This window comes from Puntigrus tetrazona, chromosome 24 (genome assembly GCF_018831695.1).
Source record: "Puntigrus tetrazona isolate hp1 chromosome 24, ASM1883169v1, whole genome shotgun sequence".
In the NCBI taxonomy this organism is placed as follows: domain Eukaryota; kingdom Metazoa; phylum Chordata; class Actinopteri; order Cypriniformes; family Cyprinidae; genus Puntigrus; species Puntigrus tetrazona.
The window spans coordinates 3,332,393-3,347,392 of record NC_056722.1 but is presented as its reverse complement, the minus strand read 5'-3'; the positions used below and the strand labels follow the sequence as shown (position 1 = coordinate 3,347,392).

The 15,000-nt window shown below is 38.8% G+C and overlaps 3 protein-coding genes across 7 annotated transcripts in view; 1 reads left to right on the top strand and 2 right to left on the bottom strand.

The window, feature by feature from the left end:
* Positions 1-9,131, bottom strand: part of rhbdl1 (rhomboid, veinlet-like 1 (Drosophila)) — a 26,887-nt gene extending 17,756 nt beyond the window's left edge. The window contains exons 1-3 of one of the 5 annotated variants that reach the window (XM_043226422.1): positions 7,956-9,131; positions 7,109-7,186; positions 3,669-4,317 (exon numbers count right to left, since the gene is read on the bottom strand). In XM_043226422.1, coding sequence (XP_043082357.1) covers positions 3,669-3,707 — 39 coding nt within the window. In that variant the 5' untranslated portion in view covers positions 3,708-4,317; positions 7,109-7,186; positions 7,956-9,131. Of the gene's footprint in view, positions 1-3,668; positions 4,334-7,108; positions 7,187-7,955 lie in introns of those variants that run through there. The other 4 variants (XM_043226423.1, XM_043226425.1, XM_043226424.1 and 1 more) reach the window with 4 other exon arrangements.
* A 149-nt stretch (positions 9,132-9,280) lies between these two features.
* On the top strand, positions 9,281-10,639 carry LOC122329823 (histone H1.0). The gene is made up of 2 exons (XM_043226427.1): positions 9,281-9,436; positions 9,559-10,639. The coding sequence occupies exon 2, from the start codon at positions 9,568-9,570 to the stop codon at positions 10,165-10,167; it is 600 nt and encodes a 199-aa protein (XP_043082362.1). The 5' UTR covers positions 9,281-9,436; positions 9,559-9,567; the 3' UTR covers positions 10,168-10,639.
* A 1,494-nt stretch (positions 10,640-12,133) lies between these two features.
* The window catches only part of rhot2 (ras homolog family member T2), an 11,943-nt gene continuing 9,076 nt past the window's right edge, over positions 12,134-15,000 (bottom strand). The window contains 2 exon segments of the mRNA XM_043226846.1: positions 12,134-13,806; positions 14,538-14,737. Of these exon segments, the coding sequence (XP_043082781.1) occupies positions 13,689-13,806; positions 14,538-14,737 (318 nt within the window). The 3' untranslated portion in view covers positions 12,134-13,688.

Here is a 15,000-nt window from a genome sequence, read left to right as displayed (position 1 = left end):
TTTTTTTATTCATCATAAAATACAATAAATAGTTCAATGTTTAATGTTTGAAAAAGGGTGGCTTTCACACACTTGATCTGCTCAGTTAATACTCAGAAATTAAAACATTGATACAATATTTATAAATATATTCTTTGGAAGTGGTACATAATTTGTGTTAATATTTTATATATATATATATAAATAAATATAAATATATAAATAAATATAAATATATACAATTAGTGCTGGGCAATGATTAATCAAGATTAAATGCATCCAAAATAAAAGTATTTGTTTATATAATAAATGTGAGTGTGCTTTATTATATAATTTGTATTATATATATATATATATATATATATATATATATATATATATATATATGTATATATATATATGTATATATATATATATATATATATATATATATATATATATAAAAAAATGGCACACAAATACAGTATCTATTTAGAAAATATGTACACGAATAAATATACACACACATATATAAATACACACACACACATACATACATATATATATATATATATATATACAAAATTTATTAATTAATAATTGCTAGGCACTACTATATATTTTTCATTATTTAATTTTTGTTATTTTAGTATTTTAAATAAACAACTGAGTAATTTTGTCAACTATCTGAAATGAATAAAATAAGATTAAGTTTTTATTTTGTGTTGCTTTGTTTCAACATTCATTTTTTTTCAAGTAGAAAATATTTTTGGTTTAACAATAATAACTGTGATTTGAACAGAGCTGTAACACTGAGCACGTGCTTCACAAGCTCCACTAACTAAACTCCAGTCAGTGAGAAAAGACACTGGGTAATTCTGTCATTTAGAGCTCTTCCATTAATTCAGTTTATCACACAGAGCATTGAGTGTGTGTGTGTGTGTGTGTGTGTGTGTGTTTGCACGTGTGAACTGTGTGCGTGTGCATTAGAGCCAGAAATAGTCTGAGCTCAGCACTGCTTCCTACAGCAGAAAAAAAAAAATCATAATAAACTGAAAGGTTAAGCATCTTGCCTTTACGCTCACACACAGTAGCAGAAGCGCATTCACACCATACGTACACTAACACACACACACACCCACACGACACAAGAAAACCGTCAGGCATCACTTCCATCTGACAACACACTTACTGTACAAGCAAAATCAGAAGCACGGCGCATGTGAAAACATATGAAACACACCCACACCGTACCGAGGCAAACACACACACACACACACATTCCACTGACGACGCTCAGATGCGTGTGTGTGTGTGTCCCTCATCTCCTGAGGCAAAGATCAATTCTGCCCCTCCGACTGAATGATTGCCTTTCCTATCCATCAATCAGCCTAATCTCTCAGCATCAGCATAGATTAGACAACAAAATCAAACACACACACATTCACACACACGAATCTTTCCTAAAATGACTTCCAGCGTCCTTAAATCACGGCTTTTAAAATACACCGCGCATTTGCGATTTACATGCTCTTGGAGGTTTATGAGAAAACGCACTGTACGAGCAACCGTTAAAAAAATATGGAAATATGAAGTGTCCAGGACTTGTAAGGTCGCCGGGGTGTTACTGTGTGGTTGCTGTTTTGTTTGGAGTGTTTTTAGACACAGGCATTTTTGAGACATTTTCGGCAAAATAATTAATTATGTCAGTCAGACAAAATATATATATTCTGTTTATTGTTATAGTTTGGATAGAATAGAAGGACAAGATGAACAAAAATAATATAAAAAAACATTTTTAATATTTTAACACACAAAAAAAAAAAAAAAAATATATATATATATATATATATATATATATATACACACACACACACATATATATATATATATATATATATATATATATATATATATATATACACTTCTGTGCAAAGCTAATAAAAAACAAAGGTTTATATATTATGTATGTATTCTGTTTTTTTTTATTATTATTTTTATTTTAGGTTTGGAAACAATCAGTCGAAGACACTAATCTGCGGATGAATAACTAATACAAACACAGTATAGATAGCGTGACCTTTATCCAAGCACCTTTAAATCTGATTTTAATATCTGAGGAGAATGAAATCAATTAGCATACACTCATGCATATGTATTCAAACCAAGCTGTTGTTTGAATCCTGATGAATTTTTGAACTCTTGCGACGTGAGCTGCCAGGACTTTTTTTTTTTGGTTTCGCCAAGGAAACTCAGCAAGAAGTCCCAGACCCTCACGACCGTCTCAACGTTAACACCTCCTCGTAAAGTATCTGTTCAAACAGCAAAACTCTTCCTGGAGAGTTCTCACTGACCTCCTTCTACGTCTACCTCTCTGCGCAGCGAGTAATGTGTTCTGCAAACTGGCAGGTCAGACTGAAGGTATAAATAAATCACGTTTTTGCAGTGTTTGCACACAAACCAGCTGTAAAAGAAAAAAAACAAACAATGTGCTATAAACATAGCGCGTCATTTCATGACTAAACATATTTTGGTATTTCTTGGTGCGTGTTGCCTACACTTCCTCTCTTGAAGCGCTCAGCTCTTTTCTGATCAATGATGACTTCTTTCAAGTATTTTTGGGTTTCCTTCTTTTCACTGAAGGAGTTTTTCCTGTTTTTATCTTTATAAGTTCATGAGTGAAGCAAAAAAATTCAAATGTATCTGGTCAAAACTAATAAAATAGCTGAACCCATCTAAGCAGTAATAATGTTTATTGCAACTGATAAAAAGTTAAAACGTGAATTGAATTGAAATAACCCGATCTGAAATCCCAAAAAAGATGCAATGCTACTTAACTGGATTTCACATCTGCCAGCTGCTGTTAAAACGTATGATACTGTAACATAAACACTACTGTTCAATACAATTTTTAAATTAATACATTTATTCAGCAAGGATGTAATAATTGATCAAAAGTGACTGTAAATATTTTTAAAATGTCAGAAAAGACTTCTATTTCAAATAAATGCTGTTCAAATAAACTTTCTATTCACCAAATCACCCTGAAAAAAAATAAATAAATAAATAAATAAAAATAAAAAAAATCGCATTTTCACAAAAATACGAAACAACATAACTATCACTGACAATAATCAGAAATGTTTCTTGAGCAGCAAATCGGCATATGATTGAATGATTTCTGAAGGATCATGCCATACTGAGGACCGCAGTAACAATTCTAAAAATTGAGCATTGATAACAGGATTAAATTACACGTTAAAACACACTCGCGAAGAAAAATGTTGTTTTAAACTGAAATAATATTACGCCACATTTCTGCGTATATGATCGAATAAACGCACCCTTTCCAAAAAAAAACCGTCAAAAATCTTCAAATCGTTGAACGGCAGTTATGATTTATGGACATAAAAGCGCGAGTGTACATATCCACATATTAGCATACACAACCAAGCATGTGTTGTGCACCAGGGCTGATGTCTAGTGTACTACTACTACACTAACAGCCACTGACTGAGCATGAGGACCTCTCAAACACACACACACACACACACACTCCAGTACTCATTCATTCCGACTGTCCATATCGCTCCGTATCGGCCTAGAAAAACACACACACACACACACACACACACACACACACACACACACAGACATGCACATCGACGCACGGGAGGATGCAGTAACCATGGCAACCTGCTGCTGCTTACCTGCTCTTGTATGAGCTGAAACAGAGAGCTTCTATCCATATACTGGGCCCTGGTGTGCACACAGCCACAAAAAGAAGGACATAGGGGTATATGGCACGCAGAGACACGTACACACACACACGCCAGCGGTCCGTCCGTCCGTCCGTCTGCGCGGCACGCCTCCCAGACGGCGAGAGAGACCCCTCGCACGAGTGCCAGGAAAGGCCGGCGGGGTATCCGCAGGACGTCCTCCGCTGAGGGAACACGAGACGAGCCGTCAGTGTGGGGTCCGCTCGATTCCAGCTGGGTTCAAATCCAAAGTCCCACTCGCCGTCCAGAACCCGCAGACCCTTGTGGCACTTTCGCACCCGCTTCCACCCACCCCGAAATCGCCCTCAGCTTGCAGCCGGTCCAGTTTTCTCTCACTTTCCCTTCCTCGGCTCGGCAGTCCCTCTCCGCTCGCCCGTCTTGTTGTGCTCGCGTCGCCTTTACCTCTGTAAATCTCTCCCGCTCGCCCTCTCTCTCTCCTCTGTCCTCCACAAAGACTGTACTACCTGAATACCAATGAAGGAGGGGAAGGAGGCGGCGGTCGGCGGCCAATGGGAGGCGAGGGGGGCGTGTCCAAAGAGCTGCAGCTCTCCATCTACCCTGCAGGAGTCTTAAAGAGAGACTAAACACACAAACACACACTCACTGCAGTGCACACACACACACACACACACACACACACACACACACACACACACACACACACGGCACGCAGGCGCACTCGGGTTTCCCAAATCAGACATTAATCACACGCAGCAGATACTACGGACCCTAAAACATATTCTCAGGGTGTTTAATCACCGGTTGTGTTCGGAAGATGCCGGTAATCATGTATATACTGGAGTTGGTTAATTAATGAAGTGATTATTGTCTCTTAAGAGTGTTTAACTGTAGACAAATCTCTAAAACACAAACATCAGTGTTCACAACATGAATAAATAAATGTAATATATATTTGATGTTAATGAAAGCAGTGTTTTTTTTAAACCCCTAGGAATCATTTTATTGTAAAAGTGGGATTTTTTTTTTTTTTTATAACTAGGATGGCATATGGGGTGGATGTGGTCTGCTAAGGAGGTACTGACCCCTTGTGTGAATATGCCGCTCTTCTTTTAGGTATCTGGGTCATATTTTTAGCACAGTTAGCTTTGGATTGCCTCAACCTGAACTGGGAGGCAGATAAACTGATCAAATAAATAATTATTCTTCATTTTACATCAGGACCGTGTCTGTATGCGTACTGTAAAAAAATACAAGCGAAATTAAACATTGCAACAGATTTCCACCCGAGGCTAAACAGGCTGTGCAGATTTTCCTACACAATACGCTCTAATTGTTGTTGATTTTAAAGCTCACACTCATTTTGATTTGAGATATCATTCATTCCCATACAACAACAAAAAAAAAGATATATACTTAGTGCTTTTAAACGCGATTAATCACACCCAAAATAAAAGTTTTTGTTTGTGTGTATACCATGTACATTTATTATTTATATTTAAATCCACACACATTCACAAATGCAATTAAGAAAAAGATATATCTGTATATTAAATTTATATATATATATATATATATTACAAATTATGTGAATATAAATATTTTCAAAATTTATATACACAATCTATATTTTTATTGACTTATTTTTAAATATATCAAAATCTACACTACTAAAATTATTTTTCAAAGTTGTACATAAATGTAAGGTTGTTCAATTTTTTAATTGCCATTTTTCGTGTAATTCTAGCAATTTCAACCACTTCCAGTGTTTTTCAGTATATTGCTAATATTGATTTCTAAATATATTTATAATTACCTACTTATATTATTATAATATAGTTACACTTTTAGAATTATCATTATATAGTATAATCAATGTGCATTTGTCATACACTTTTTTTGCCATTGTTTTATATATTTGCAATATAACTTTATTTACATTTCCCAAAATATGTATTATATTTAAATTATTTTGAATTAAAAAAATATTTCCAATTTAAATGCATATTTACTTAAGCAGCACTATTAACCACATATTTAAATTATATATATATATATATATATATATATATATATATATATATTAAAATATATTCAGAAAAAAAATAATTCAGAAAAAAATACTGTTTACACATCTAAAAAAAAATCTTTTTTGCTGTATGTTTTAATGAGCGGGGACGTTTATTGCTTAGAGTTGGGGTTTGTTCAGATCTCTAAGCCTAATTTTGAGCAACGCTGTGACAAGCCTTCACAAACACCACTAACAATCATGACAGATTGTAACCTGGAGCTAAACGGATTGCGCGGAGTTTCTTCTCAGACGAAAATGCCCACGATAACACGCTCTAATTGGTGGAGGTTTTACAGTTCAGAGACATAAAAACAAAACCGCGTGGGTTCACCGTTTCTGATTCTACTCTGTCTCTGCTGTGCTGTCCACCTGCATGATTTACAGCGACACGCGGGTCTCCATCAGGACCCGTGTCTGTCACTTAATCAACTAAAGTGTCCTCGGATAGATATTTTTAACTCGTGATATTCGTCCTTACCGACGCTGGTGTGCCATCAATCTATCACTGGCCTCCTGCGTGTGAACCCCATGAGCTTTCTACAGCGGTTAGCATAATATAAGTCGGCACTCCCGTTGAAAAAAAACTCACAAAATCATTTTTTTCCCTAGTAAGCGTCAATCAATATCTTTATTTTGTTATGAGGCGTGCAACCGGGTGTGGAAATCTCATTTATGACGTATTTATGTGCATGTTTATTAATTGTTGTTTTAAAAGTAAACTGATTAAAAGGGGAAAAAATTATTTTTTATCTTTTACAAAGACTACACTCTTATTTAGACCCAATAAAGGCTGCAGAACAGAGCAGTGCCGCTCTCTGCTGGTGAAGCATATGTACAGCGCGGTCTATTAGAGACACAAAGACATTTATTCCACACCTGCATGCACACGTTTCTCTCATCTGACACTTTAAAGACATACAAGCATCACCTTGTTCAAAGCTAACTTTTTATTCTAATATTAGGCTTAAAGCAACAGTGCAACCAACACTTTTATTTAAAGTGATTTTTTAAGTGATGGTTCTCACAAACACACAGCTTTAGGCTTCACGAGGCACTCACCGATGGACTGGAGTGCTGATTATTGTGACGTTTTTATCAGCTGTTTGGACTCCCATTCCGACGGCACCCATTCACTTCAAGCAAATAACGAAATGCTAAAATTTTTCAAAAAGGTTTTTTATTATTTTTATTTTTTTTTTAGCCCATTTTCCTTTTCATTCAACTAATGTGCGATCGCATGCTTTTGTGCATTATGAATTGCACATAATGCAAATGAGAAAGCACTAAACCGTATATGTATTCGTGCGAACGAACGTTTTGAGATTGCATGCATAACACGTACCGTATTTAACAGGCAGCACGCGTGAGAGGGATTCAGACACGGTACAGTCAGACATCATGCATATCTGCCATATTAGTACTGTAGACAAAGAAAAGTTTCTGCATATTAAATAGCAAAGTGCAGTAACTCAAACTGTGGAGTAAACTATAATATTTAGTGCTCAGTACACTGGATTAATACAGGAGCAATTAGTAGGCCTACTAATGAAAATAAAATATTAGTAATGTGTTGTAATCATGACAACATAAAATATGTGCAACACAAATGCTACTAATATCCCGGGCAATTAATCGGTTATTTTGTTTCTCGGCTAAAGCCTCAACAAAATATCTGTAAATATTATGAACGTATGTAACTTTGTTCATCTCTACATTTGTGAAATTAACGCATGGAAGTAATGCAATGCATTGTTTGGCCAAAAAAACTAATCTGCATACTTCAAAACACCACATTCTCAGCAAAAAGATACAAAGGCTGTCACCGAGGTGATCTAAATGTGCATTTTAGTACCTTAAAGATGCATGCTAATAACTAACGTGTGCATATTGCATAGATGCTACATATTGGTAAATTTTTAAAAAGTACCCTATTGACAGCTTTTGCATTTTTAATTATTGTGCATGACGCCTGAATTGGAATTGCAACATAGCTATGCATCTTATTAACATGGAATGAGTGAAGGAAGGTGCTGGTTTCAGCACTGGACACCTGAAGACACCTCAAACTACGTCATACGGGGATGTAGTCTGTATCACATAAAAGCGTGCACACACACACACACACACACACACACACACACACGTGTAAAACTGTCATCATTGACAGTGATGTGCATTGTGCTCCATACCTACTATATGTTGACAATCTGCCACAAAAGACGCCGTGACAACAGTCTTCAAGAGCCCACGGCTGTCTAGCGGAAATAACAAATGAGTTATTATATCAACAATAATAAATAGTCTTCCGCTTTAGTATTATTCCTGAGAGAAAACTGCGAGCGCGCGCGAGTTAAAACCGCCAAGCGCTCAACCGCCAACTCGCGCGCCAACTTAAACACAAAAAAAAGGGTTAATAATCTGCTTCATCGGCCCGAGTTTGATCGCAGATGTCCGGTGGGCTAATTAAAAGTTCTGTACGGGGGTTTTGCGGGAGATGCGGAGCAGAAAAGCCTTAAAGTGGAGAGATTCAAAATGGCGTTCCGACCGAAACACCGTCGAGCCCGAAAAACGCGAATAACAGAACGAGCGCGAGCGGTGGAAATAAAACCGCGCGTCTGCCCGGCAGCCGCCCGAACTAAATCGACGACTTTGCGAGCGAACGGCGCGAAAACGAGGGGAAACGACCCGACGGGATGCGCGTCTCTCCGACGACCGGGAGATAACAAAAGAATGCGCCAGCGTTTAAAGCATCAGCCCGGTTCGACCGGTCTTAACGTGTCAAACGGATCCACATCGCGCAAACCACCGGGGAATGCGCGCACCTATCGACACGATGGACCTGACCACGGTACCGGTGGGTTCTGGTCGGTAAAGCTGGTGTTTGGGTCGCTGGCAACTTTCCTAACAGCCGAGCTCTTCTCTCAGATCCCTCAGCATAGCGGCTGCTGCTTTATATACTATAACGTTTTACTCGTTTAGATCTAAAGCCCATGCATCACATAAACACTTCTTGAAATGTGCGGATATGATCCGCGATGTGAGGGCCACTTTATTCGGCGCACATTTAATTTATAGAAGGTTTAACAATAAATAATCGGAGAAACGTCACGCGGACTCGGTGGCCGGACTGTGTTAGTTCGTCAACTACTTCGGCTTATTAAAAACGAAAACGACGTTTAACGCGAATCAAACCCGTCCCGTCCCCGAGCGCGTTGATGGGGCTTTCGCAAGCCGCCGGCGTTTTCCCGCTCGGCGTCGTTGTTTTGGGCTAATTTTGCGCGAATTCTGCAAAATGCGTCACCGCGCTCGCCGGTTTGGGCCGCTTTTCGGGGAAAAAAAGTTCATGGCGCGAGGAGTTGGGGATCGAACGACGCACGCACGCGAAGCCCAAAGCCTCCCCTCTCGGACCGTGGCGTCGGGAGGACCGCTGCCGAGCCAGCCCGCCCGAATTCGGCCTCAGTTCGAGGAGGAAGAAACACAAACCAGCCCGCGCAGATTTCATGGAAGCCCGCTTGATCAGCTGCTGGCAGTTGGTGTTCTCAATCACGTCCGCGCGGAGGCTGCATATATAGTACAGGCGCACTTCGGCGAGTAATATACACGCTTTCGGAGGCGCTCGGTGCGGGTTATTTAAATAAATATTTCAAGTGGGACCCGGACAAAGACGAAGGTGAGACGTGGTTGCGGTTTAACGAGCTATTACGCGTTTTAAAGCGGTTAGAGAATTTTCTTTCAAGCACTTTTTTTCAGTTTTTGACAGTTCGACTTCTGTTTTTGTTCGAAATCCTTCAGGAGCCGAATATGGCCGAGACGGCAGCTACTCCCGCGTCCAAGCCCAAGAAGACGAAAAGCTCGAAGAAAGCGACGTCGCATCCCAAATACTCCGAGATGATCAAAGCGGCCATCGCAGCCGACCGGAGCCGCGGAGGCGCGTCGCGTCAGTCCATCCAGAAGTACGTGAAGAACCACTACAAGGTGGGAGACAACGCCGACTCCCAGATCAAGCTCGCCCTGAAGCGCCTGGTGGCCAGCGGGCTCCTGCGCCACACCAAGGGCATCGGGGCCTCGGGCTCCTTCAAACTGGCCAAAGCCGAGGACGCCAAGAAGCCGGAGAAGCCCAAGCCGGCGCCCGTGAGGGTCAAGAAGCCGGCCAAAGCCGCCGCCAAGCCCAAGAAAGCCCCCAAGCCCAAGAAAGTGGCGAAGTCCCCGAAGAAAACCAAGAAGGCCGCCGAGAAGAAAGTGAAGAAGGCGGCGGAGAAGAAGAAGTCGCCCGTCAAAGCCAAGAGGGTCGCCAAGAAGGCGAAGGTGGCCAAACCCGCCAAGGCGAGCAAAGCCAAGAAGGTGAAAACGGCGAAGCCCAAGCCCAAAACGGCGGCCAGGAAAACGGGCAAGAAGAAGTGAGCTCCAGCCGGCTGGACTGACTCGTGTAAATACACTTTTTTGAAGCAAATGTTTTTTGGTACATTGTTATTTTTGTAAAGGTCTTCGTGCGCGGACTTCAACCCCCCACCCCCCCCCACACACACGTTTTTACGGCGAAACTTTTTGCGTGCGATTCTCCGAAGAAGGTCCCAGACGCGGCTAAACTTGTTATTTATTTTGATAGATCTCTTTTCTTTACGAGCTGAACTTTATTGCACACTATCGCTATCATTCGGACGTACTAATTAATTTTGCCGATTAGGTATGTCGCTAGAAGATATATATTCCTGCTGTAGGTCGTTCGAGGACTGTGAAGAACTATAATGACATGTCATTGATACATGATGACGATGTACAGAATCGACTTGTGACGTGGACTGTTGTAGTCTAGATCCATTGCTGTCCGTATAATACTGTCATTACTGTGCGTCAATAAACTTTTCTCATGGCACTTTGTCTAGCGTTTTACTGCAGCACCATGGAGAGCACAGGTAGTTGATGCGGGTTTGAACGGGTGCCGCGGCGGCGGTCTTCGGGGAGCGCGCTTTACGGCAGAGGGCAGGAGCTGAAGCGCATCTTTGGTTTTTGACTCGTTGCTGCCCCGCGGTGTTTGATCCGGGAACTGCAGCTGTCGGTGTTATAACTGGGGTAAATATGCAAATGCTTCGACGTGATGACGTGTCAAGCGGTGTGACGTCGAAAAAATAGAATCTAAATGAAAGCATAAAAACACACACACATACATATACATATACATATATATATATATATATATATATATATATATATATATAAAACTAAATCAATTTTAGTGGAGCCTTTACAACTCGGCTTTATTAAATTTGGATAATATACAAAGTAGGAAATGCTACAGATCCTTATTATTGATACTAAAACTGTAATGACATATTACTGTAATAACAATAATCGTAGGCTACTAAAAGGCTTAAACTTAATCGAAACCATAAAACTAAAAAAAGGCCAAATTGGCCATAAAAACAAGGTAAAGAAAAAAGAAGCTGTGACTCTGATATTTAAATTATTTTAAATATAAAATGATTATAAAGAATTAACGTATAAATGAAATACGGCTTTTTTAAATTGAACTTCAAACGGCAAAAATATCATAAAATAGTGACCTTTTTATATATATATATATATATATATATATATATATATATATATATATATATATATATATATATATATTTTTTTTTTTTTTTTAATTTATTTATTTATTTTTCTATTTAACCGACGCTGGACGATTGTAAAAAAAAAAAAAACATTTCACTGCATGTCGTTGTATGTATGTGTATGTGAATTTCAATTTTTTGTTGTTGAATTTTTACAAACCAGAGAACCGACCCTGGAAATATTTTGAGACAAACATTTTATTATAAAATATTTCAGATTCTGTCTTTATAAATTTAGATTAGTAGCTCAAGATGCGCTTTAAAACACACACAAACAAAAAAAACTAAACTAAACTAAAACATTCCCAAATGGTTGCGCTGATAATCGTAAATATGTATTAAATGAAAAGAATGCAAGTCTCATTTTTGGACCCGGTGGAATTTTATCCTTTACGCCGAAAACAAGCGCCTACATTATTTATCTAAAACTCAGCTCAAGCGCGTCTGCTCTGCTTTATGTATATTGCATAACGCTCCTGAAACGTGATGCTGCATCCAGTCTGAACAGTAATGAGATACGGGCTCACTGATACAAGAGGGCCTGCTGCAGACCTCCAGGACCTGTCTGGCACATGCGCGCATTAAATCTCAATCTACGTTCCAGCAGTATATAAACTGGCTTAATGTTGAGATAACTGAACAGAATAACACAACGTGCACTGCATGATCAACCCAACAGACGAGCAGCCAATCAGCCGCTTGGGCTCAATCACGTGACCGAGCGCTGATGTCACAGAGCACAGTACGCAAAATCACCAGAAAAAGCTAGTTTATTACAAAATATTTCTATGAGAACATACTGGCTTTAATCCAAGCATCTCATTCTCTGTTGAAGCTGGAAGACCACGGCCGATGAGAAACAAGCCTGGGGGGGGTAATACTGGGCATTAATACTGAACAAAATATTGTAATTATAAAAATTAAAACCGATAATTCATGACTTCCACGGCCGCTTCTTTCTTTTTTAAGGAATATCTTAACATGCCAATTCATGTAAATGAGCCAGAAACCCCCTCAGCCCTGAAACTGGCTTTTTGGGTCGCTGGGAGAACGGTTTTTTAGGCTGAAATAAAAGGTAACAATGTTTTCGAGATCAATTTGGGTAATATTAGCCATCCAGTCAGCCAGGTCATTTTTTTTTACTGTCCATCCTGACCATTTCCGTTTATCATAATGGTTTTTGTAACTACAGTATGACTCTAAAGAGCATCAGAGCGATTCGTCTTCCTAAAACAGCCTTTAAAATACAATTCCAGCGCCATCCGTCCCCTAAACATAACCAGAAATCAGTACAATCAGTGCAGGCGAAGAGAAAAGCGAGATTTTGCAAGTTTCGGTCCAGTTCAACTATCCTCGAAATGATCAATGGGTTTTGCCTTGGCTGTCTTAAAAAAGAAAAAGAAAAAAGTGCATTGGTCAGTTATGGTCCAAACATAATGTCCATCTGAAGAATATGAAACGGAAATGAATGGGGTTTGATGTTTCGGGCAATTTAGAAGATGCACTTGTGAAAAAAATGATTATTTTCAGTAATGGATGCTCTGGAGTGAATGGGTGCCACCAGAAAGAGAGTCCAAACAGCTAATACAAACATAATGCACAAATGATGCATGCTTGTATATTTGTAATAAATCTATAATTAATATTTTTTTTCTTTGTTTCTGAATACACTATCCATAACAATGCTTCCTTCCGTGCAAAGCACATCTCGTCTGAATCAGGAGAGAAACATGCACAGATTAACCACCGTTTACGAGCCGAAACGGGGCTAATCATATGCATGTGTGCATTTTGCTGAGAGGACGACAGAGGATAGATTTTTCACAGATGATGATGGTTTAAAGTTGAGCAGTTTTTAAATCGGCTGCTTGCGCTCTCGTTCTGACGGCACCCATTCGCTTTGATCGCACGCTTCAGAAACAGAATACGAATTCACACGGAACACATTTACGATCCACGTTGATTTCCCAAGCTATTAAATACATTACAAACTCTGTACAACTCGATCTAAATCATTTCCTGATATTGTTCCCTTCAAAACATGATGAACAAAATGCCTCTCGGCGGGTCGGCCAATGTCGGTCCAACGTTTTGTAATAAAAGCAAAGATGCGTGTGATACTTTAGTCCAGCTGAGAAGAAACAAACAAACAAACAAACGTCTGCTTAATTGTTTTGTTGTCACTGTAACCGGCAGAGCTTCACGCCCTTGTTAAGCCACAGTGACTCGGTAAGGCCAAGACAGAGCGCAGGAAACCGGGGAGTGTGTGTTTATCTGCATGTTTTGCTGTGAGCGCAAGCGTCTGCATCATTTGTGTCGGCTGAAGGCTCTGTACAGAGCGAAGCCCAGCATGGCGGCTATTGTGGCGCCCAGAGTCACGCGCAGCCAGAAAGACGTGCTGCTCATGTCCGATCCATTCAGGTGCCTGCAGACAGGAAGTGACACAGAGAGAGAGATTTAAACACGCTCAGTACTTCTGGTGACCTTGGTGACACGCATACAGCCAAGCAGGCTAATTTTAGTCTGGCATCTGCAAATCTTTGAAGGCAACGTTTGTAACCCGTTTTATACAACAGTGATATTTACAGAAAAAGTAGGTTATTTTATTGGACAGGAAATAGTTTATTTTAGAAACATATACATACACACACACACACACACACACACACACACACACACATATATATACATATATACATATATATATATATATATATATACACAATTCAAAGGGACACAAACCATATTGAGGTGTGTGTGTGTGTGTGTATATTTTATATATATATATATATATATATATATATATATATATATATATATATATATATATATGTTTCATTAAATTATTTTTAGCCAATTATTTTAAGTTGCCAAGTTTAGTGATTTTAATTTTAGAACAAAAATATTTTTTAAAAGTAAATAACCAAAAGAAAAAAAAACCTGACAGCTCAATTACATGGCTAAAAATAAAACAATATTTCAAGAGTAAAGGAATTCAAAAGTGATTTTATTTTTAGCCATTTATTTTAACCTACTAAGTTTAATTTAATTGATCTAAATTTACATTTTATAATTAAATGCATTTTTTGTTTTTTTTTTTTACTTAGCAGCTTAATTTTTTCCCCCCGAAAAGATCTGCAAAGCGTAAGTACTTACGGGTACATGGCAGCCCAGGTGAGCTTGCTGTAGATGTGCGTGTGAGTGTGTGTGAGCAGCGCGGAGAAACGGAGAGGCGAAGGCAGACGATGTTTGTAACAAAACTCAGACGGGCTCATCCCGTGATGCTGCTTGACTTCCATCAGATCAGCTTTGGAGCCCACCACGACGCACGGGATCCCACTGTCCATGTAATGCTGCTACAGAGGAACACAACACAAACATTATATATATATATATATATATATATATATATATATATATATATATATATATATATATATATATATATATATATATATATATATATATATATATATATAAATGCAGCAGTGCATGTTAGCCAAACAGAATTCAGGAGAAATAAATAACATGCATCACATATGATTCACTGACATATATCAGGTTGTGCAAGGTCATTATGGTTCATTAAATTATTAGGTGATTCGATTGTAATGTGGTT